Source organism: Corvus brachyrhynchos, unplaced genomic scaffold (assembly GCF_000691975.1).
Source record: "Corvus brachyrhynchos isolate BGI_N302 unplaced genomic scaffold, ASM69197v1 scaffold407, whole genome shotgun sequence".
NCBI classification, from domain to species: domain Eukaryota; kingdom Metazoa; phylum Chordata; class Aves; order Passeriformes; family Corvidae; genus Corvus; species Corvus brachyrhynchos.
In genome coordinates, this window is record NW_008239056.1 from 545,728 (window position 1) to 569,052 (window position 23,325).

The 23,325-nt window shown below is 40.2% G+C and overlaps 1 protein-coding gene across 1 annotated transcript in view; it reads left to right on the top strand.

Annotated features, from left to right (window-relative positions):
• The window catches only part of ANKFN1 (ankyrin repeat and fibronectin type III domain containing 1), a 108,167-nt gene extending 84,848 nt beyond the window's left edge, over window positions 1-23,319 (top strand). The window contains exons 10-19 of the mRNA XM_017739182.1: window positions 770-869; window positions 2,017-2,149; window positions 2,785-2,901; window positions 6,144-6,359; window positions 8,429-8,595; window positions 10,021-10,171; window positions 11,962-12,130; window positions 15,525-15,691; window positions 18,910-19,129; window positions 21,280-23,319. Of these exons, the coding sequence (XP_017594671.1) occupies window positions 770-869; window positions 2,017-2,149; window positions 2,785-2,901; window positions 6,144-6,359; window positions 8,429-8,595; window positions 10,021-10,171; window positions 11,962-12,130; window positions 15,525-15,691; window positions 18,910-19,129; window positions 21,280-22,076 (2,237 nt within the window). The 3' untranslated portion in view covers window positions 22,077-23,319. The remainder of the gene's footprint in view (window positions 1-769; window positions 870-2,016; window positions 2,150-2,784; window positions 2,902-6,143; window positions 6,360-8,428; window positions 8,596-10,020; window positions 10,172-11,961; window positions 12,131-15,524; window positions 15,692-18,909; window positions 19,130-21,279) is intronic.
• Window positions 23,320-23,325: the final 6 nt, after the last annotated feature.

Consider the following 23,325-nt stretch of genomic DNA (forward strand, 5'->3'; position numbering starts at 1 on the left):
ATTTTCTTAGAACATTGGGACAATATTTGAATTTATAAAATTCTTCTATTGAAGAGCTGGCCCAGAGATGCTGGCAGGCACACAGCAGGTCTCAGCTTTGACATGAAGTGAACAAAAGAGTTTAACACCTCTTCCTTGGACTCCAGGTTACTATGGAGCAAAGGTAATTGTGAAAGCTCTAAGGCAATACATGAGTGGAATTTGTTGTGATGGAGAAAAAAATTCCAAGCAAAATCAAATGCATTTAATGTGACACAGAGAAAGATGAGGGTCAATCTTGTCTCCTTAAAGCTTTTCCTTAGGTTACACTGGTGATGCTGGGATGTCAGTGACAGCCAGGGCACCAATTATTCACTTCTTAGAAGCTGAAGCTACATGTGGTAAGAAATTTAGAACTTACAACACCTTCAAATGTTGGCTGATGATTCAAATCCCTTCTTGGGCTTTTGAGACCACTTGCAAAATTCCCATCCATTCTGAGCATTAAGAGTGTGTAGTGCTGGTTCAAGCTTGCCTTGGAGCAAAACAGCTTTATCTTGTCTGAGTTTGCAGCAAGTAAGGAAATTGTCTGCTGCTATGTATCACTAAGTTAATGAAAACACCATCAAAGGGTTGCATTTGAGCATCTTTCTAAATGTTGTCTTTTGAAAGGAATGTAATGGGCACTGACTGAAATTTAGTACTGTGGTTCAAGAAACACAGGGTTTTTTATGACACACTAACTGAAATTTAAGAGCTGGTTTTGGTTTGCTTCTTTTTGCCATTTCAGAAAGTTCTAAATTACAAAATGCTGGTCGCAAGCAATCAGTTTCCAGAAGCCTGAAGCACCTTTTCCATTCATCAAACAAGTTTGTGAAGACTCTGAAAAGGTTTGTCATTCCTTCTATGTTCAAGACATTCTGAATTTCAGTAGTTGTTGTTCTGTATTAGAGAAAAGCACCTTAGCAATATGTGTGAATATGTCACTACTGATGAGACAGCAATTGGTCAGAATGAACTGATAAAATCACAGATGTGTAAGATGGTGCAGCTGACAGTAAAATAATGCTCCAGCTCCTACTGAAATCAATAGAATTTTTTCCATGTTACTTTCGGAAATGGATTCAAATTGTAACAGAGTGAAATATTCTGCGCAAACCCAAAGTGCATCTACTGAGCTGTTTGAAAGCACCACCTCTGTTGCTGCTCATTAATGAAACTACAACATTTATTCATTCATAATATAAAGCACAGAGCTCAGATAACATTTGAATAGTCCACTGGCAACAAGCCCCACACAGAGAACTCTCTGACATCCTCAGCTGGGTTTGCAGCCCACTGTAACCCAACCCTCAGCCCTGACAATTTGTTTTAGCAAATGGAAGTTGCTTATTCTGGATTATTTCTTCTTTCATTGCCAGGAGTGTTCAGTTTGCTTTTTCTTCTTTGTATTTTGGTAAGAGTTTAATTCTTTCAGAAGAGCTCTCCAGAGTCTTTAAATTCCCTGCAGTAACTACTTAACATATGTAACTAATTGCGGGGGTAAATATTGAAAGGAATGATCTCTATAAATAGGTTTGCAGATACGTTGGCCAGATTACACTCAATTATACCAATGTAAATCCATAATAATCCACCTGATTTCAATCGAGTTACCTCAGATTTGCTCTGAAGTAAAGGAGGGCAGAACTAAGCACGTTAATGATAAGTTTTAGTAAAATTTCTGATTTCTAAAAGGCATAAAGCCTCCATTGTGTACTGTGTACTCTGGCAAAATTCTCACTAAAACTGATGTCCATGACTTGCACAGATCCATAATCTCTTAGATTCATGTAGTCTCACATCATCTAAAGTGATAAACTTCCCATATATTTTTCAGAACTCACTGACTGAAGTTGCACCTATGTTACACAGAACTTTAGACAAGATGATTTACTTTGTCTCCTCAGAACTTAACATCTATGATTCTTTGACTAAATTTGGCATGGATGTGAATAGACATGAAAGGTGTTTGATAGTATTTCCTTCTCTCTTTAGGGGACTCTACTTATCTGTTATACTTTTTTACAAAGACAATTTGCTAGTTACCAATGAAGATCAAATCCCAATTGTGGAAATCGATGACTCTCACAGTAGTTCAGTTATGCAGGATTTCCTGTGGTTCACAAAGGTAAAGGGAGTCTAATTTCATCTATTGCTTCTGCGAATTTGTTGCTAGCAATGCTTAGGTTTTGCTCATCACTCTGAATGTATGAAATTATGTCATTAAAAAGCTGAATGATTAAGTGCTTTATCACTTAATTTATCATTTAAATTTATCATGTTAAATGCAATTTCTACAAACCATTCATGTGGATTAAATCCTGACTGGGCCACTGATAGTGACACAATTAACTCTTAATGTATGATCCTATATGAGTGACTTTTATGTGGGTACATAAAGGTTTTAGGGACATTTAGAGCAAGAGCCTAAAGAAATAACCAGGGGTTTTAACTTTGGTATTGTGGTTGTGCCATCACTGAAGTTGTCTTCACATTACTTTTTTATACCACAAAGAACAGTAAATCAGTTTTGCACACAATAGTCCAAAATCAACTGAAACAGGTTCATGATGTTTACAGAACACCTTCTGTGTCTGAGTCAGTATCTGCGTCATGTTTATCCAGGCAGCTGATTGCCATCTGCAGAAACACAAAATGTGCAATATCTACTGATTTTTCCAAGTCCAAAATGCATTTTAATATCATTTCTGCTTTTGCAAATGCTGAGAACAAGAACTGGTTGAAGTGGATCTGTTTTTGCAGTTGTCTTGCATGTGGGATGACATCAGGTGGCTGAGGCAGAACATGGCTGTGTCCGTGTCCTCATCCACAGCACTCCAGGCCAGGCAGAAGATGCTTTCAGCAGCAGCACAGCTACAGGTGGGTCCCATGGCATATTTCTGGCTCTTAGCTCAGTGGCTTTCCAGTCTCCAAGGGACAGAGCTGCCTGCTGTCCCTTGGACTGTTCTTTGGAGCAGCATTATCATCTCCAGTGAAATGAAGCACTGAGCCTCTCCTGCCAGGAGGGAAGGAGTTACGTTAAAAGTAAAGAGTAGGAATAACAAAGGAAAGAAACAATAGAAAGAAAGAACAAAAGAAACAGACAAAGAAACAAACAGATATGAATCAGTAAATATTGACTACAGAGAAGCCTGTGAGTTTGCAGATTGGGAATTCAAGAGTTATAATCCTAATATTTGCTGCTCAAAAGCCTCTTACAGGCTTATTCATTATTAAGTATTAATCTATTAATGAAGCATTTAAACTCTGTTCTATTCCAGCCTCTGCTACAGATGCAACCTGAGTGGTACTGAACAGGTCACTTAAATCCTTCTGTGTCTCAATTCACTACTTGTTATGCAAATAGAAATTACACTTTCTCCAGCAGAACATTTCTACCTTTATTGTAAAGCTTTGAAGCTGGGTTTCACAACAACAAGAAATCTCTAGATGGCAGGCAGACACATTCATTAAAATAGTTACTTTTGTGGGAAAATACATTTTCAAAAAGCTGTGTGCATTGTTGTTACCTAAAAAGTATATCCAGGCCTCACTTCTTCTACCTTTTGTTGAGGTCACCAAAGCTTCCCAGAAAATCTGTGGTACACTCATGGCATTACTGAAGATCCTAATTGCTGGGCACTGTGTTGGCCACATGTCATCCCACAGGTCGTGTCAGCACAATAACCTGGTTTGCAGCAGCTGCGAGAGCCACACGCTGTGGGGCCATTATTTACAACGTGCATGTGAGGTTTGTTTCACACCTTTTGGCAGAGCATGCTGTGCAGGAGAGCAGCCTTCCTGGGCAACCACCTGTCTGGACTGATTTCCCCAAAGTGTCCCAAAATATATCAATGCCAGCCTGCTGCACATTTATTGGAGGACCACCTGTGTTAAGCAGCAGCTGCTTGTCAGTCCTTTAAGCTGTCACTAGAGAAAGTTTTAATTATATCTGCTGCATATTCCCCTGGTGCAGTTGGCTCAGCTCAGGTAGCACATATTCCTTTGGTTAACTCAGGTCCATCCACCCTGTGCAGATCCCCTTAACAGATACTGCACTGGGAGATACCCAACATTCCCAGTGCATTGTGGTTTTCTTTGCTACCAGAGATGCAAAATGCAGAGCTTGAAAAACAGACACAGCAAATGTGCCCATGTGGTGTATTTCTCTGCTGAAGTTTTGCCAAATTTATTGCTCTAAATGTCTGTTCTGTTTGCTTGGTCCCTGAAGACCACAGGGATTGTCACCCAACTGCCAGCCTCTAATGGTGTGTGGCCTAATGGGATCCGCCAGTGGAAGGATCTCAGTAAAGTTTATATGGTTGAATACTTTTTATTGAGGCAGTTAATAGACTGACTCCACAGGAATTTTGGACAGGATGGAAAAGATCAGTGATAACGCAGCTGCTCAGGGACTAGATCAGTAGATTCAGAGACAACAGGGACTGCAACTTTGCCTGTTGTCACCCTAGACAACTAAAGCAAACAAAGCACAAGTGATGGGGCAACAAGCTAAGCAGACACAAAACTTTTTTTAGGGTATGAATCGATCCCATATTGATATTTGTAGGTCCCCCATTCCCTGTGCTGGAATGTCATTCACAACATAGTGACAGTAAAGAACTGTTTGTTTTCGTCTGGGCACATTCACATGCTGCAATGATAATATGACAATTAGATGGCTAAGGACAACTGCCAGGATATGCCCCAGCTGGAGACACAGGGATTAGCACAAAATGTACACTCAAGACACCCAGAGTTAGACAGAGAAGGAGACAAACCCCAAAAGGCAGAACAGTTAAAAAAGGCAGAGGAGAGGTGCTATGTAGACACCAACAATCTGAACTGGAAGGGGATGTACAAAGCTAAAACAGACAAGTTATGCTACCCAAACCCAGTCACTGTGCTGAATACTAAGATTTTATAAACATTTTTATAATATTAAAGTCGATAAGTAAATATTGCCTGCTAAGTACAGATAATTAATTTCAGAATAATCTGTCAGTTTACATCATTAAGTTAATGTACAGCACTTCCCTAAAGATACAATGTGCTCCATTGTGAATTCGAGTTTTCATTTTAAACTACCCTTCTCCCTATCCAGCTTACTGTAGATGTCTTGAAAAATCACAAAGTAATGAGCATATTTTAAATGTTAGGCATTTTTCTTTAAGACATCTGGGAATCTCTTCAGTGGCTGGTCACTGGATTGAGTGTGTTTGCACCTATAAGCAGATGCCTTACCGTGTGAGGAAAGGGATTTTAACCAAAATATGTATTTTATGTGGAGTCTTGTAAAATTACTTTTCTTTAATCCTCACATATTTTCCTGGAGAGCTTTTCCCCGGTAGTTTTGTTAGTTTCTGGCTGTTTTGTCTAGCACATTCTTGGTATTTGAAGTAAAAGGGTCCGTGTCTCTTCAGATCCTGTGCTTCTTCACAAACACACTCCACAGTTTAGCTCCAGAACTATTTGCATACAGCACAAACATGAGGGTCTCTTGCTTTTGTTGCTGAAAACAGTCTGACTACTTTTAAAATGGGGAACAGAGAATGGAGATTATAGTTAATGAACATAGCAAGAAAACATTTAAAGTATCTGTTATGAATGATTCAGGGAAAGAAGAAGAATTTTATATGATCTCTGACATTTAGTTCTAGGAAGGTTCAGATAAGGACCCAGCTCTTAAGTAAGTCCAAATCAAAGGAATCACCAGCAGACCAACAATGAGTGCTTTCAAAAATTGCATCCTTCATCTTTACATAACTGGGCAAAACTAGGAAGTTTGGCCCAAATAAGTGAATTTCTTTGCAGTAAATAAGTCTTTTACAAAGGCATTGGGTCATAATAGTCTTTCTGATGTTCTCCATTAAACATTGGACTAAACACTACTGGACCAAATGCATCAGAGGATCCACAGGTCAATCCACAAACACAACCTAAGGAAAAACTTCTCCTTTTGCCACTAAATGATATGACTGTAAGGCAAGGGTTTGAGAAACACAGTGTGTCTCAATTTTAGTGAAGTCAGTGGGACTGATGTCAATGAGCACCACGTTACATATCAAACAACACTCTCCTGATATGTGATAAATAACTTTCATTTTATATTTGTTTTCTAGAATTTGCTGGGAACTCACAATTTAGGCAGAGTTTTTTATGAGCCAATCAAGGATCGACATGGCAATATGGTGATAGTTACTGTAAGAGAAGTGGAGAGTCTGTACTCATTTTTTAATGGCAAATGGATGCAGGTATCCAAACTACAGAGCCAGAGGAAATCCCTTTCAACTCCAGAGGAGCCAACTGCATTAGACATCTTGCTTATAACAATCCAGGTAGTGCTTTGCCTCTCTTACTGTGTGTTATTTGCTTTTGTAAAGCCTGTGCCAGAGTCCTGATTTTTGGAAGGGTCTCATAGAATTTTAGGCCTTAGTCCAGTGCCCAATAAAATTAATGGCAAGGCTCTCATTGAGAGTAAAGACTTATATTACTTCCAGTGGGTCTGGGATCACATCCTTAATATGCAAAATATCCATGAGATTCTAAAGAAATTACTTCAAAGTCCTAGCAGAGAATAGTTGTTTCTATCAATTTCGGGAAACCAGGCTATGGAATTCTGTAGCAAGGGATATAAAAAGCTTTAAAATTCTCTGGGATGTTCTTAAGCACCTCTACAGACACTTAAAATTTCTACACTCCGTAAGATTTTTCCATCCAACCCTGAAAACTAAATCTAGGTTTTAAACTTTACTGTTCTACTTAATAAACTTGTTCTGTGGGATTCAGGGTTCCTTGGAGCCTGGTATAGTCGCTAAAGAATTCTTTACTGACCATAACCCTCCTTTAATTTCTACATCACATGCTCCTAGACCTGCAATTAGAAAAATGCCAACGTAAGGATTGATCTCAGAAGCTGCTTGGCACACTCAGCTCAGCTACCATCACTGAGAGACGTGGGGGTTCAGCCCTTCAAGAATTATCTCTGAACTCATATTAAACAGAGACAGTTCATGTTAAGATTAATACATGTTTTCTGTAGACAACAGCAGCCAATCTCCCTAAAACTCTTGCACAGTTACCCAAAATACAAGATAAGTCATTGTCTTAGTCCCTTCTTTAGCACCGTCCATGAGATGATGGCTGCTGTGGTTAATTTTTGAATTAGAGGCACTTTCTTCAGCAGAGACTCTGCTTTTCATACCAGGAAGTGACAGGCAATCAAAATATATGTTACCAGGTTTTAGGAATGTTAAAAAATTTCCAAAAGACAATAAAACTTACCTGATCTATGCTAGATTTAATGTATTACAGTGTGTTAAAGGTGCAGAAAATTGTCAATCTGGGCAAAAGTTTTATACTAGGAAAAGCAAAATACAGGCCTGATCAGATTTCCACAGAGATCCTAGTGGAAAATATGTTCCCCTAATGGTTTACACATTCCTATCTAATGCCCACCCTTTCTTCTATTACTTGTTTAATCACTGAGTGGGTATTTTGTTCATGAAGTGCTTGTGAAAATGAGGGTCTAATTGCACTGGTCAGAGCCAAGCATAGCACTGGCAGATAATTTGATGGTTCCAAGAGTAAAGGCATAGGGCCAGGTGTCTTAATCCTCACCCACTGCAGAAGCACACATTTCTCAGGATGGATGGCAGCAGACACCATTTTTCAGGTAGTTTTGGAGGACTGCTATACATAGCTCTAAAAATGTCTCCTGGTTTCAGGAAATTCACCATCAATACTAATTTCTTCTAAGCTCTATTTGTTGATAAAGATATTTGTTCAGAAAATGCTGCCACTAATTCAATTTTGCAAACTACCAAACCCAGTGCTGACAGAGATCTTCCTGTTGACAGCAGGTGATACAGAGCAGGTTTTGGAGAGATGTAGGCTAGGATTTCCTTGGGGACAGTCCTGGCTCCTGCAGCCCCTCTCTCCCAGCTCTTCGCCAGTGCTGCTCTGCTCCCTCTGTGTAGCCACGAACCAAACCTGAACCAGGGAACTGTTCAGCTGAAAAACAACTGCTCCTTTTCCCAAGTTGTTTTTCAGAGGAATCTGTTCCCTGACCCAGCTCACCACTGAAATGATCAGACAGGAGGCAGAGGTGGGGGTTATTTAAGCCAGTTTAAACACCACAGTTGCAGAAGATTGAAACCTCAGGTTGTCAGAGCCAATTCCTGCATGACATGGAGACCTTAGAGATCCTGTGTATGGCTTTAAGTGAGAAGTGCACCCAAACTACCAGAGATTATTCATATACTTAAGCATGTGCTTAAATGCTCTTTGAATTTAAATTTTTGAATTTGAGGGCTGTAAAAACTTTTGTTGCTTTTTTCTCCCAAACTCTTTTGCTTGTGTGGAAAAAATATGAGATTTTTATGTAGGACCGTTTCCCTTAAAACAGGACATACTTTCCTATCACAAACGAAGTCAGCAGCGCCTCCCTCCCGGCTTGTATCTGGGTTACCTAAAACTCTGCAGTTCTGTGGATCAGATCAAAGTGCTTGTGTTGCAGAAGCTGCCCAATGTCCTGTGTCACGTCAAAATCCGAGACAACAGCAACGTCTCCGAGTAAGTGAATATATAGATATGGTTACACACACACAGAGCGAGAGAGAGAACAGTTGTTTTAAGTTTGAAACAATTGATCAAGCGTTAATGCCAAGGCAATTCTGCTGTTGCAAAATTGTAGGTGGCAGCAAGGTTTGGCTCTGGTGTGTGGCAGAAGGGTTTGGCTCCAGTGTGTGCCATCCCAGAGATCTGTGCTGAGCTAAACAGGTGCACCTGAGTTTTCCCAACAGTCTGAAGGCCTATCCAGAACACGTGGATAGGGGCCCATTGGTTTCTAAGGATGGTATTCCATGATTATTCCAGCTCTGCACAGGGGTAATGACCTGTTCAGAAGATCATAGCCTGCAGCCCTAACACAGCCTTCAGTGGATTCAGTGCTACACTTTCTGTGGATTTTCGCTGACTATGGGCTGTTGGTGTGGGGGATTTTTCTGTTTATTCTCTTGTTTATTCTCTTATCTTTGATTTGTCACCCTAAACCATAGCAAACACATAGCAATTGGAAACCGTATTTATAAATGCAACCAGACAGCAAACTCCTGTGCTCTGGGAAAGCCATTTTCCCCTTGTCCACTGCTTCCCTTATCCATTGGCAAGGGCACTCTTTGTACTGCCTGGTCCTTGCCTAGTGGGCAACACATTTTATTGACCTTTCTCTGGAGCTTTTTAATCCCATATCATTTCATCAACCAGCTGAGAATTTTGCATGAGGAAAAAGGAACTGGATATCTACATAGATAACAAGGATATCCAGAATGTAGTAGTGAATACTAACAACTATGTTGGAAGGAATATAAAGCCTAAGGTTTCAGAGTTTATAGCAATCCCTGACTCTTGAAGTTTAAGATCAGATCTTTATTTAGGAACAGATTATACCACAACTATTACTTGTCTTGTAGTGAGGTTTCCTGTACATTCTTTTTTTTAATGTTTGATGCTGGCTGCTGTTCAAGACTGAGTACTGGGCAGGGTGAATTAGGGATTGGATCCAGAACTCTGATTCTCATGTTTATTAGGTCTCAAATAGAGATGTGTGGAGGAAAGCAGGAATTTCTTTGGCTGCAGTGAGTAGAAGATAGTCCTTCACAGAGATCAAACTTCCTGCTAATTGTAGCAATTTCTAATGCATGTTTTTTAAAATACTGTGGTAGATACGGAATGAAGAATGTGAAAGAGAAAAACTGAAGTGAAAAGCCTTACTGAAATACTTCAAAGGTAGTTGGACTTCCAGAGGAAGTCTGATGTGCACATGCTAGAAAAAGAAAACTTTTCAAAGTTAGAGTTCAATCAAGGTTGCACAAGTTTAGATTGTTTTGGTATATGAGGATTAAACGATCAACAGATCCCAAATGCACATACACCAAATTCCTGCTTGGGCACTGAACTGTTGTTATATATCTAATTTTAACTTGACTCAACATACAGAGATGAGTGGGAATGGATCCAAACACTTTCTGGCTCAGAATCTGTGGAAAGTATGGATCAGACTTCAGACTGCCCTACTCAATTGTTCTTGTATGAGCTCCAGACAGCAGTGAAAGCTCTCCTCAAACAGATCAATCTACCTCTGCATCAGGTATTTGCCTTTGTGGGATTTCTCACCTTTTTAAAACCCCATTCTTAAGAACACAATGAAAAGCTACAAACTGTGTCGCTCATAAGTAGGGATTTGATGTCCAGGTTGCAAGAAAAACAAAGCAGAGAAGTTTCGTATTCCATTATTCTAAGGGGGAACATCTTCAGTAAAACAGTTCTTGTCCTGGACATGTGAACATTCAAGGATTAGAAGACAAATTTCAACTACCTGCTATTTTTGCATCTTTTAGCTTATTTGTGCAACTTCAGGCAGGTGCAAATAAACACTTTTGCATGAAAGCAGTAGTTTTGAGCACCTTTACCAAGCTGACAAAGAAAAAGAGGCATTTTTCCAGGCAAGCACAGCAAGTGACTGTCTTTTGGGAGGCTTTGATTGAGGATGTAGGAAAGGCCTGGTAATGACACAGCATTTTGCTGTTCTTTTGCACACAGATGAATGTACCCCTTCTAAAACATACAGTCCCAGACCTCCAGATTGCTGTGGGTGAGGAGAGGTGTCTGGCTTCTGGCTTTACATTTAGGTACAAGAAATGCATATGTGAATAAATAAAGTCAAGGAGAATAATCTATGATGTGAGAGATCCATGAAAAAATAAGCTAAGAAGTTTGTCTCTTGTTTACATTAATTCCATTTTATTTTGGTCTGCAAGGGTAAAGAGGTCTTAAAGTAGAAGTAAATCATCTTTATATTCACCTCAAGGTCTATTTGTGCAGCTAGAAAGATGTGGCCTTAAAATAAATTAATCTGGTTCTACATTTCTTGATTTTGAAAGGTTTAAGCTTTGCTTTTAAAAAGGAATCCATCAGTGCTGCACCTTCTAGCCTGAGAAGAGCCAAGTAAGACTCAAGTAAATCCAGAATTAAGACAGATGGTGTGCTGCCTTGTGGTCAGTTACTCTAATTCAATAGGGCTCTGTACAGGTCTCTATGTTACTGCATTTGCTTGGAGGTTATAGCTTTTGTGCAACTGTGTTTTTTCTTTTAGAGTTAAGGACTAAAATATTGAAATCACTGTGCAATATGTTCCTGAGGCTGCAGCTCAGCCAAGCATCTGAGCTCATCTGTTGTGCCTGAGAGATAGACATCAACATGACCTTACAGTTAAACACAGATGCAAATGGTCTGATGGCTCAGGACCAAACTTTTATGTTAATGAACTGAATTTTTAATTCCACAGATTTACTTATGTATTTTTATTATTTTTGTGGTGACCAGGAGCAGGGACAGTGGCACTGGGACACAGCCAGGGCAGAAGGCAGTGCTTGCTGCACACAGCAGCTCTGAGCAGCCTCAGGCCACTCCTGCCTGGGCCATTTTCTCTTGCTGCAGCACTTGTTAAACCTTTTCAGTGCTGTGTTGAGGGAGAGCTGCATATTTCTCTTAACCAACCCTAAATTGAATCTTAAAGGTTTTTAATTGAATCCATTTTCATGTTTTCACATAATTATGCAATCATAATCTTGAAAAGCACATGGCATGTGATCATTTTCTGCCTAATAAGAAACATAAATGTTGTTTTCAGGGGGGTTGTGCCTGTGTGTGTTGTTTTAATGTGGAACATTGCAGCTTTAAATCTTTATTTTATGTAGTGACATGAACCCACATTTAGCCACCACCACCCCCCGCCCCAAATATTTACGTTTTATAAAAATTCCGAGCTTGATGTTGTGCAAATTTTCTTTAATGTTTTATATCATTTGGGGTGTTGTTTATATAAGTGCCATGTTGTAATTCTCTCCTATTCCTTCCCCCGCGCGTGTCCCTGTACAGGCTAAGCACTTCCGTCTGTACACACAGGAGGTGTTGGAACTGGGTCACAATGTCTCCTTTCTTCTCCTGCTCCCCGCCTCAGACGACGTCTGTACTGCCCCAGGACAGAATAATCCTTACACCCCACACTCAGGATTTCTTAACCTCCCTCTTCAGATGTTTGAACTCGGTATAGTAGCTTGCTTCACCTAGAAATATTAACCCAGTCTCCTTATAATAAAATCACAAAGTTGTATCTGTTTCCCCCCTTGTCCCAGTGGAGAGTCAATAAATCACATGATGGCTTTGGCAACAACACTCCCTATAACGGTGTACAAGTTACAGAGGGAGCAGGGCGGTTAAAGCATATACTGTAGCCATCGTTATTGAAATGCAAAGCAGAGAGCAAGGCCCACAGTTATCCACTCTATGTCTATAAGCTTCTTTGCAAGATGATGCTCTTTAAAACACAGAACCAAGAGAAATCACATACGACACAGCAAGTCTGGAGTGTGACAGGAGATGCAAAAAACATCTAAGTTGTCACAAGGATAATTGCTGGTTTTGTAATAGGGATTTTTGCAGATCCTGATTGCAGATGGTCCTACTCAAGGTCTGACTCCTTCACAGCTTTGTGAAAGATCTGAATAGATTTTCCCACATGACAGACATCTTGTTCCCTTTGATACCTGGAAAAATGCTGGAGACTGTTCCATTGCTATGGTGCAGCAAAAACCTGTTATGAAAAATGCCAAAGTACTGGACTTGAATCTCTTTCTTTGGGGAGCACATCTTGCGCTGTAGCAGATTCAGCTCTCTTCTTCCATTGCATTGCATTGCTGACTGGGTAAGAATTTCCCAAAACAGAGTTTTCCAGCTGTTTCACAGAAGGCATAAGATGCTTTAGCTTCAAGGTCCTCTATTTCTTATTTCTTCTTCTTTGGTCCACAGAGAAAAGAAAAGGTTCCACATAAAAGCAGCTCATAAAGACTTAATAGCTCTTTTTAGAAAGAATATTAAAGTGTGGGGGCTGCTGAGCCTTACACATCAGTCTGCTCTGTTTCCTTCTAGCCTGTAAAATTGGGGATCTTTCTTTCCTCTGCCTTGGAGAAGAGAGAAAGATATGTGCCAAAACTGATCGAGTCAGTACACCAGGAGCCACTGCAGGAAAGGTCTCTAGTGGCAACTCTGTCCCTATTGATGTCCCTCTCAGGTGTTTATGTGACACCATTACCTTCCTATCTCCTGTGAATCAGTGCCAAGTGCTGTTCAAATCACTTGTGTAAGAGAGTAGATATTAATGGAGTGTCTTGCCTTGACTGTGTATCTGCAGTCACAACTCATCCATGACCTATCATCACCCAGCAACACAAATTTCATTTGGATCAGGCAGGAATACAGCACTGTATTTATGCCACATCAGCCACAGCACACTGTGTTGCCTGTGACAGCTCTGGGGGTTTCTGCTGGCCGTGGGAGGACAGATGCCAGCTGAGCTGCCATTCAATTATGAGTGCAACAGCCACACAATACATGGTGTAGTCTGCCAAGGAAAAGTTACCCCTTCAAAGGAAAGCTAATGTAATTGAATGAGAAGAGTTAGCACAGTGCTTTGGGTCACATGGCTGCAGTGCCCTAAAGCCAGACTTTTATCTTCTGATGTGCCACCCTGAAGCCACCAATTGGCCTCTGAGTATGGAGCGGATCGAATCATTTCTCCTGGTGAGAGAGGCCTGCTGCCTTGCTATGCAAATTAATGCGTGAATCATATTAATCTCTGACGCAATTAATCTCCTCACTAGAGGTTGGGCAGACTATTTGATTCTCATTAGCTGGGACACAGGCCAGGGCCAGGAGTGCCTCTCATTTCAGGGACACAGCCTGCATGGGTCTGACAAATCAACAGAGCCTGCATGGGATGGTGTGGCACTGGTAAACATGCAACAGAGCCATCTCCCAAAAGGCATTCCAGGTGCAGCCCTCTCTGTTCAGGGATGTTGCTGCAGTGGGGAAGCAGTTCATGGTAGAGAAAACAGTATGGAGAGCTGAATTTCACTTTTGAGTATTTTTTTAAGTAAGCAATCCTCTGGCCAAAGGCAGATGACATTTCAATATGACTTATTATATATGTATCCCTGATGTTCTATAAAGTGACTGTGATTCACATCTCAAATATTAGAAGCTTCCATTCCCCATTAACTGGTGGCTACCAACTATATAATTGCATAACCACAAAAGACTATGTTGAAGTAACATTTGTTAAAGTAACATTAAAGGGTCTGACTTAAAACCACAAAGGCTCAAAACTTCAGCACTGGAGCCGAAACCGCGGCTGTAATTCACTCAAGAGTCCACCACATATGGCATACGTACTGTAAGACCACACACTATTCACACTGGATCCCTGCAATATCTAGGCATTGCTGAAACCAGAAGGTAGAATTCATTCTTTCACTCTTTTTTTGTGAGATTTCTATGTTCAGATTAGGCCTTTATTGTTAATACTAACAATGTTTCTGTGAGTGGATCTCTTAGTTCAACAAATTCTTCTCAATCATGTTGTTTGTAAGGGGTAAGTAGACATGGGACTGTTTTCTTTTTTTTTTAATATTTGCAATGAGAATAATATGTGCATTTTACACTTGGAACACCCTGAAAAATGCCATGCCCCAGTCCAGAAGAGCAGCGGCAGTAAATCCAACTGGCACTCACTGCTCTAACAAGATCATGCTGTATGTTTGCATTTACTGCAGCACCAATGAATGGGGAAGTATTTCTGAAAACTTGTTCTCCCTCAGCAAGTTTCAGTATGTCTGCACTGCCATTTGGAGAGGTAACTGCTCAGTTTTGCCTGCGCAGCAGCAGGTTCTGGAATAATGTAGCTTTAACACACCAGGTGAATTAACATTTGCAAAGTTCCATGGCACTGTAGCGTTCTGTCTCTTGTTACCTCTGGTACAGCCTGAATAGTTCTGTGCTATTCCAAAGTCAAATTACACAAAACAAGAGGTCATATCTGAACTTTCTGTGTTGCCCTTCTGCAGGAGTGTTCAGAGAATGATGTGTGGTAACACCTAAAACAGTTTTAATTGTTTCTCCCAAACTGTGATATCACTGCAAGGCTTTTCCTGCTGAGTTATTTACGTTGAAGTTCCCGATTTAAACCAGCTTAGCCCCAGAGAAAGTTATCAGCCTTCGAAATGATCCTTTCTTTCTGAAACACTCAATTTAAAAAAAAAAAGTTTCATTTTCCAGTCATGTTACTACTTTCTTGATCAAAGAAATGATAAGCTAGAAAAGCCTCAGAAACAGCCTTTCTGATTAAAACTATCAAGGGCAAGACAGCCTCTGGAGCTGCATACTAAGGACCTGATTATCCCTCCACTTATATAAAATTAGAAATTACTCTTTTGAAATCAGTGAAGTTAGAGAATAAATCCAGGGTAAATGAGAGGAGAACTGAAGCCTGTAACCCACCCAGAGTTAGTTACTATATTTAATAAAATTTGTGTTCTGAAAGCTAAGGATTTCATATTTCATAACCAGTATGTAAGAATTTTCCTTTGCACTTGGTCTTTTCACAGTTCATTTTTGCTGTTACAAGGAAAAATTTATAAGCCTATATTGCCGCCTTTCTGCTGTCATAGAGCTGGACTCTCTGAAAACCCAGCAATCCCTGAGGGAAGCAATTTCAGACAGTGAAGTCGCTGCAGCCAAACAAAGACACCAGCAAGTTATAAACTACATACAGGTAATAGTCTGTTTCTGACTATTCCAAGGAGATTTTAAGGTGGCTTTCTTAAAAATTGCATGGGGCTGTAATTTGAAATCTAAATGGAGAATTATTCACAGACATCATAAAAAGAGCAGTTGTATCAAAAGTGCAATTCTGTTTTTATGAAATTCAAACCCAGAACATGCTTTCCTTAGTTGTTGCTTTTATAGAAGGATTTTTATGGGTAAAATCAAATGACAGTTATACTAGACTGTTATAAAGAAATGTGTCAGTCTGCTTGTAAAACTCCCTCCCATCTAACCTGAGGTAAGCTAGCACCATGTCTGGGCATTCATTTGTATAAGAGTTTTTCTTTGTCTGTATGAACTGGGGACATTTTTCACTGTGATAATGTGGCACTTTAAAAAATTTAAATGAAAATTCAGACTAGATTGTGGAGACAATCTCCACCAACAATATCACACTCAAGAACACAGCTCTGCATTTCATATGTCAAGCTGACCCCAAAAGCAGCTGTGAACATGGCCAGCACCATGCAGTGGCACTGCTTCAGTCCCCCAGTGCAGGAGGATCACCACTGTTACCATACTTGTCTAATTTGCTTATTCTCTGTCTTTCATCCTGATTTTCCTGTACTGTTCCCAAATCAAGACTTTACCTACTCAACTCAGGGCTCTTTGAACTACATCTCATTGTGCACCATAGCAAAGCCTGTCCTTTTGTAAACCATTTTGGTAATTGGTTATTTATAGATAAAGCTCATGACTTTTGCAGAGTATATCTATGGGTATGGTTGACCCGTCTTTCTACAAGAGAGGTGCAAATTTGCGGCTCTCAATTCTTAATATTCAAGCTATCTTCTGTTGGAATAGGGGCCAAGACAACCATTTGTCCCTTTGACAAGATGCTTGACCGTCTATAGTTATGAACAAGAGGACAGTATTTCTATTTCCCTTTGTTCTGCATTCAGACCCCCTTTGCCTTGTCCAGAACTTTTTGGCAACCTGTAGCAGGGCAGAGAGGGAAGATCCATTGTACTTTCACTCTCAATCCCCTCCCATTCTCACACTCAGAAAATCTAGCTTTCTTGCAGTGTGCAGGAGAATTTGGAGAAATTTTATCCTTCACATCAAACCCAAGCATTTGTATATTCATATGCAGGTACTGTATAGACAGTTCTGTGTTCCTCTTCTCCAAAGTGCTTGAGTCACATATCTATACTGGGAAAATATGGGAGAACATTTTAAACTTCAGTGTTTTGTGCTGAATTATTGTGACAGTGTATTAGGCTTGTCAGGTTTCCTCTTAAATGAAAAACATCTGTATTCCACCTATTGGCAAAAATATCTCAGCCCACCACATACCGCAATCTTCAGTGGTGACCACGAAACCGCAAGAGCATTTGTGTGATCCCAGATCTAAGACAGTGTTGAAGTCACTACACAAACCAAACATTGTAAAGAGCAAGGGAGTCTATATAAATGCAGTTCTGAAAAGGAGTCAGAGGGCAACTGAAAATAAAAAATGATTTAAAAAAAAAGGGAAGAAGAAAAAACCCCAACTAACCAAAATATAAGGTACTTGGAGTCTTTACCAGAAGGTTACAGAGAAAGGAAAGAAATCTGTAGACACTGAAACTAAAACTGAAGTTAAGCTGTAATTGATATCATTTAGTGCTTCAAATGTTCCTAAATTGTGAAAGAACCACAGTTCATTACAATGTCCTGCAGAACAGCATCAGGGGGAAAACCAACAGGATTTGCATTTTAATAAACTGCATGCAGGATGGTTGTTGTTTGGGGTTGAGAGGAAGGATCACAGAAAAGGTGTATAAAATCTCTAAAATCAAATAGGTGAGATGTTTACTAACTGGAATTCGTTTCATGGAGCTATACAGAAGTCTTGAAATTATGCAGGATTACGAATTAATCTCTGAACTATTTGTTATTCTTATTGATATATATTCTTAGCTCAAATTAACTCAGTGGCAAGGCTTGCACTGACATCACTGGAGTCAGGATTTCACCTTTACATAAAAATGGCCATACTAGGTCAAAACCAAGATCCAGCTATCCAGCTATACTGTCTCCAACACGACTTATCAGGAGCTACCCCAGCAAAGCTGGCATCTACAGTATCCCTTGGGAGTAAATTTCACACTTTGAATGTGCATTTTGTGAAGTATCTCCAGCTAAGAGAAGTTATCTTCGAATACCAGTCTGCAGGCTCTCTGATCCCTCTGTCACTCTCTGATCCCTCTGTCACTCCCCTATTTGACAATTGTCACTGCACAGAGTACCGCTCACTTTTGCCTCTCCATTACTGACCCAGAACTCTCACTCCATTCTTACAGAATGTAGCTTGTGTGACTGCAAAGCAGCTTCCCTCAAACACTGCAATATTAATAGGAAGGCTCACTTGAAATTCAGAACCTCCTGTAGGAAAAGTATGAGGGAAGTTCTAGAAAGGATACTGCAGCAGGAGGGTATTTACTCACAGCTACTGTCATTTGATGGTTGCTACATTTGCTCAGCCATCAAAGATCTTGAGGGGCTTGAAGATGATGTTAAAAGATGTTGAAAGTGTTCCATTATCAAAAGACTCTTCAGACCCACATTAAACAGCATCTTTCCTCTCTGCAGAGATACTTAAAGCTACATCCTGCTATTGATTTAGGCACTTGTCTCTTATTGCCATCAACAGGCATGTGTTAGAACTGCTGTTGTGTAGATTTATAGTTTTAAAATGTACGCAGACTAAAATGGTTAGGGAGAAACTGCAGTTTGGCTCATAGCTGTGCTTCTGCCCTCCATTTATGTATCAACACGTGTATGTTCTTTGTTAAAAACTAGGTCTTACCTGAGCAATTGCTTTGACTTGGGTTTGCAAAGATGCTTCAGAAGTCTCACTTTTATTCCAGTACAGTATCAAACCACCTTCCAGGTGTGCTACAAACTGATCAAGTTTTTACTCATTCAAAATACAATTTTCATTTTCTTTCCATGTCAGACTTCAGGTCTGGATTCACCCCTCCTAACTACACATTCTTAATTGAGGTACCTCTTAACCAAAATCGGTTCAGACCACCTCAATCTGAATGTTCTTTCAGGGGATCCTGCTGCTCTCTCTTGGCAGGGACTACAGACTTACTTGGGCTCTTGAAAAAAGTACACACTTAGGTAGAATTAATACTCAGACTTAACCATATTTTGTCCCTATTTTTTCCTCCACAGCAAATTGATGAGATCTGGAGGGACATGAGATGGATCACAGAAGCACTGCAGTATGCAAGATACAAGCAGCCAGCAGCAGGCCTGCCCATAAAGAAGCTTGTGGATCTTTCAGAAGAACACTGTCAAAAGAAAATGAGCTCCACCTCTTCACATCTAGATTGTCTTCCTTCACCTCCCCCTTCCCCTGAGCCTAGAATCCAGAGGAGAAAAGCTGTGAATGGTAAGAGAACTTTTCTTTGTTCACCAAGCACACTCTTTGAACTCACTTTTAATTATAACAGCTCTTGTATGTCTTTTTATAAAAGGAGTCAATTTTTTCCCATACCTGCCAATGTATCTTAACAATCATTTTACCAGTCATTTGCCACTCAGTATCCTGAGATCCTTCTACAATCTTTATAATCATATTTTACTTTCAGATACTCAAAATAACTGTTCATCATCAGCCAACTTTGTCACCTCGCTGTTTCAGATCACTTAATGAACAGGTTGGAAGGGACAAATGCTATCACTGGCTTCTCCATGATGTCCAGAATTCCAGTAAAATCCATCCACAGTGAAAACTGACGGCTTCATTTGTTGCCTACACCAACAATCTGATATTTTATATGGAGGAAGCTGACTCTTCATCCCAATTACAGCTGCAGAGCCTGTGGTAAAGAACATTATCAAAAGCTCTTCAGAGCTCTGACAACGGCTGTGTATTAATTGTGCACATGTTCAGAGTTTTATTAGACTGATGAGACATGAGTTGCTAAGCAAAAGTTATTTATCCATTCTCATCAATCGTGTATCTATTATTTCTCCCCATAGTTTTCATTAATTTGACAGAATCTAACTTAGATTTTTCCATAGTTTCCATTTGCCACCTTCTGTTTCTCTGGTATTACAGCCATTTTCTTTCCAGGCTTTGAGTGTTTCTCTGCTTTGCAGCAATTATTTCTTATGCCCCTCTTGCTTTGTTTTGATAGAGCAAATTTTAGTGCCAATAGTCCAGTTTAACAGCTGTTTTCACATACCTCTCAGGATTCCCAGTGTTTTAGACAAGCATTTTGAGTTACACAAATTACACAAATAAGCACCCACCTCACTGGGATCATTACTGCTTCTCTGCATAGCCAGAAAATTAAACTGATTAAAGAAATGGATCACAGCAAATAAAGATGGAGCAAATTAAACAGCAACACCCATCTTGCTAACAGAATAAGGACTTTGGAGAAAAAAATAAACCATCTTTAAGCAACAAGTAAATGAAACAGTAGAAACAAAAGCAACAGATGCTGCATTAAACAACTGCCATGACCATTACAGTAATAATTATTCGGGTTTTTTTCAATTTGGCCGTTTTATACATTTAAGGAAAATTAATAAATCTCTTCTGATTAGATTTCATGAGGTTAAAAGAAAAGAAACCAGAAAAGGCTGGTGCTTTGCTCCACCTCATTATACAGTAGTGTTCTTTCTCAGCACCCCTCCCTCAGCTATGTTTCCCCTGTATTACAGATCATGAGTGCAGAATAATCCTTAGCTCTGGCACAGTGCAAACTGCAGCATTATCTTGTCCTGCACACCCTGGATTCGTTTGTGCTGGGCTCTATGACAATTTACATGAGCTCCAAGTGAACAGTTAGCACTGTATAAAATCTATGTTTAATTCCTGGAATCTAAGATAAACTATCCAGGGCAATGGAGCATCAATCTGTTCTATCACACATGCCACCATTTATTATATTATTGATCCTGGTGAAGCCAAAAGACAGCAGTGATTTCAGTGCCAGTGTAGGATTTGGTCCAAAAATTTGCATTTGAATTACATGTATCTGTTTTGGATTTGAACACTCATAATGCACCTGATGGCCAAAAGGGCAGTTTTTTATTTATCAATCTCCATGTTGTGCCTTGAGCCTCATACCACACTTATAATCGCACCCTGCTCACCATTACAGAGATATAAATCTAGAATAAGTCAACCAACATCTTTAATAAAAACAGAAACTGGATTAGAGATTTTTTCTCTCACAAATCTCCATGTCTATGAAATTTAGTGAAAGCAAGATAAAAGAAAACAGATCATCTCAGAATTTATTCCCAATTCAAATTCAATTTTTTTCCTGTCCTTAACATAATAAATTAATTCTTTCTGGTTTTCCCAATTCTGCCACCACCTGTCTAACACATCTGTAACTCCTTCCTGATAAATCCTCCCTGACTGCCTTTGCCGTCACCTCAGCCCAGGGCAATTCCACAGAGGAAACACACATACATTTCCAGCACTGTAAATTTAAAATTAAGACAAAAAACACATAAACGACAGTTAAGCCGTTTCTCTGCTGAACTTTTCTTGTTAGTGTTAACCAGTTTTCATTGCAGACTCCCAGCCCTGCTCAGATGAAGAAGGCTGCTCCGAGGTGTTCCTCCCAACTGACAGCGACTACGACTCCAGCGATGCATTGAGCCCAAGGGAGTTAGACCTGATTTACTCCTCGTCCCAGGACATCTCCCAGCAGGCTGGCAGTGGCCTGAGTGGCAGCGCACCCAATGTCCTCCAAGTCCATGACATGAAGCCCTGCCTGGCACTGAGAGAAGGCTTGACAGAGTGTGGTACCTTGGACACCAGTGCTGAACGTTGCACAGAGCAGATGAGCAGTCTGACAATGTCAGGGCTTACACCGAAAAGCACGGACAAGTCCTCCAGTTCCAAGCAGCCACTGGGCTTTTTAGGGAAAAAAAAGTTGGGCAAACACCAACATTACAACTACTTCAGCCGGCAGCACCGCTGGCTGCGTGTGCACAGCGAGACTCAGTCGGGCTCTCTGTCGGAAGGTGTCTACACCCAGCATCTCATGAGATCTCCAGATTTGTCTCAAGAACCTACCTCCGGTGAGCAGGTGAAGATTCCCATCGAGGGGTCTCGGAGCACTTTCGTACCTCATGCATCCAGCCTTCCAGAGGAAGGGAAAGGCAAGTATGAGGAACCAAGGCAGGATGCCCATAGGACACATGTGGAGCCTTATGAAACAACATTTGTGGATGAAGAGGGCAAGTCCTGGGCAATGAGCATGGAGTCTGTAGAAAACACGGATGTGCACAGTGCTATGCAACAGATCACAAGTCCAGATGAGCAGTTGGGTTCTGCTGTCCCAGAAGTTTTCAGCAGCACCCTTTAACCCCAGAATCTTCCACTGCTTCCCATCACCCCACATGAGATATGAGCATTGTGATCATAAGGGCCATACTTTCAAAACCACTGGTAAAAATCCAGCTCCTGAAATGGAAACTCATGCCACTCTAAAGAATCCTAATCTTTGGACTTCATCACCAGATTTCTGGTCTCACAAAGGTATCATCTGTCATGATGTGAGAATTATTATTACTGGCATCTGCAGGTTTGCAGGTACAGTCATAACAGTCACCACATAACAATCTGCAATTGAGTAATCAGGTTTTGCAGGTCTCTTCATTTCTGTGTTTCTCTGAGCATGTAAAATTTTAAGCATGAGTGGTTCTGCCTGCAAGTTAGCAGAAGCTGTAACATCCTTGGTGTCCTTATGTTAGGACTGTGTCCTAAACTTCTATTAACTTGTTTTTCACCATCTCCTGCAATTTTTTCTACTTTTCAGCTTTTCTTGAATGGATTTAGGTTGGATATAGCTGAAACACTAACTGGTCTAGTAACACAGATAACCCAGAGTTTCTAGCCACTTAAAGAAGTGAAAATTCTTCCAGTATCTAGAAAATGCAGTCAACACCATCTCTGAATGCTGTCAGAGCCTGACACAATTATCACAATTGGGTTTTTTTCAGGAGGTTAGATTTCAAATTATTTAAGTAGCAAGTTATTTTAAAAGCTTAGGAGATGAACCTTTGAGGTAAAGAGCAGGCAGAATGAGGCCAGGTTCTAGTGGAATAATATGCAGGGTCTATGTGAGATTGAAGCAAAGTTTTTCTTTTCTTCTCCCCACCACACACGAGCACATTTTGTTGTGTGTTGGCATCACTCTCACACACCCATTGGAAAGAAACACCCCTTTTTTTGTTCCTGAATATTCACCATAAATTCCAGGGGTATTTGATCACCATGTCTGAAGCTGGTATATTCTGGCAATTCAGATTAGGAAAGTTTGGGGTGCAGTTTGAATCTAAGATTTTTTTCTTTGGGCCCCAAATAAATACTAATATGATAAGGAGGTTGGCATCTTGCTGTATTGTGTAAAGGCAAATCACAGTGAGTCAGGATTTTGTCCTTTGCAGCCACAATAAGCCTTGGAGCACTACAGAAGATAATCTCAAAAATGAAATCTATATTAATAAGAACCATAACACTGGAGTCACTAAGAAATGAACTAATGTGTAGAGAAACCCCAGCTGTTGCACAAGCTTTAATTTTCTTAAAGAGTTCTTGAAGTTTAATTTTAT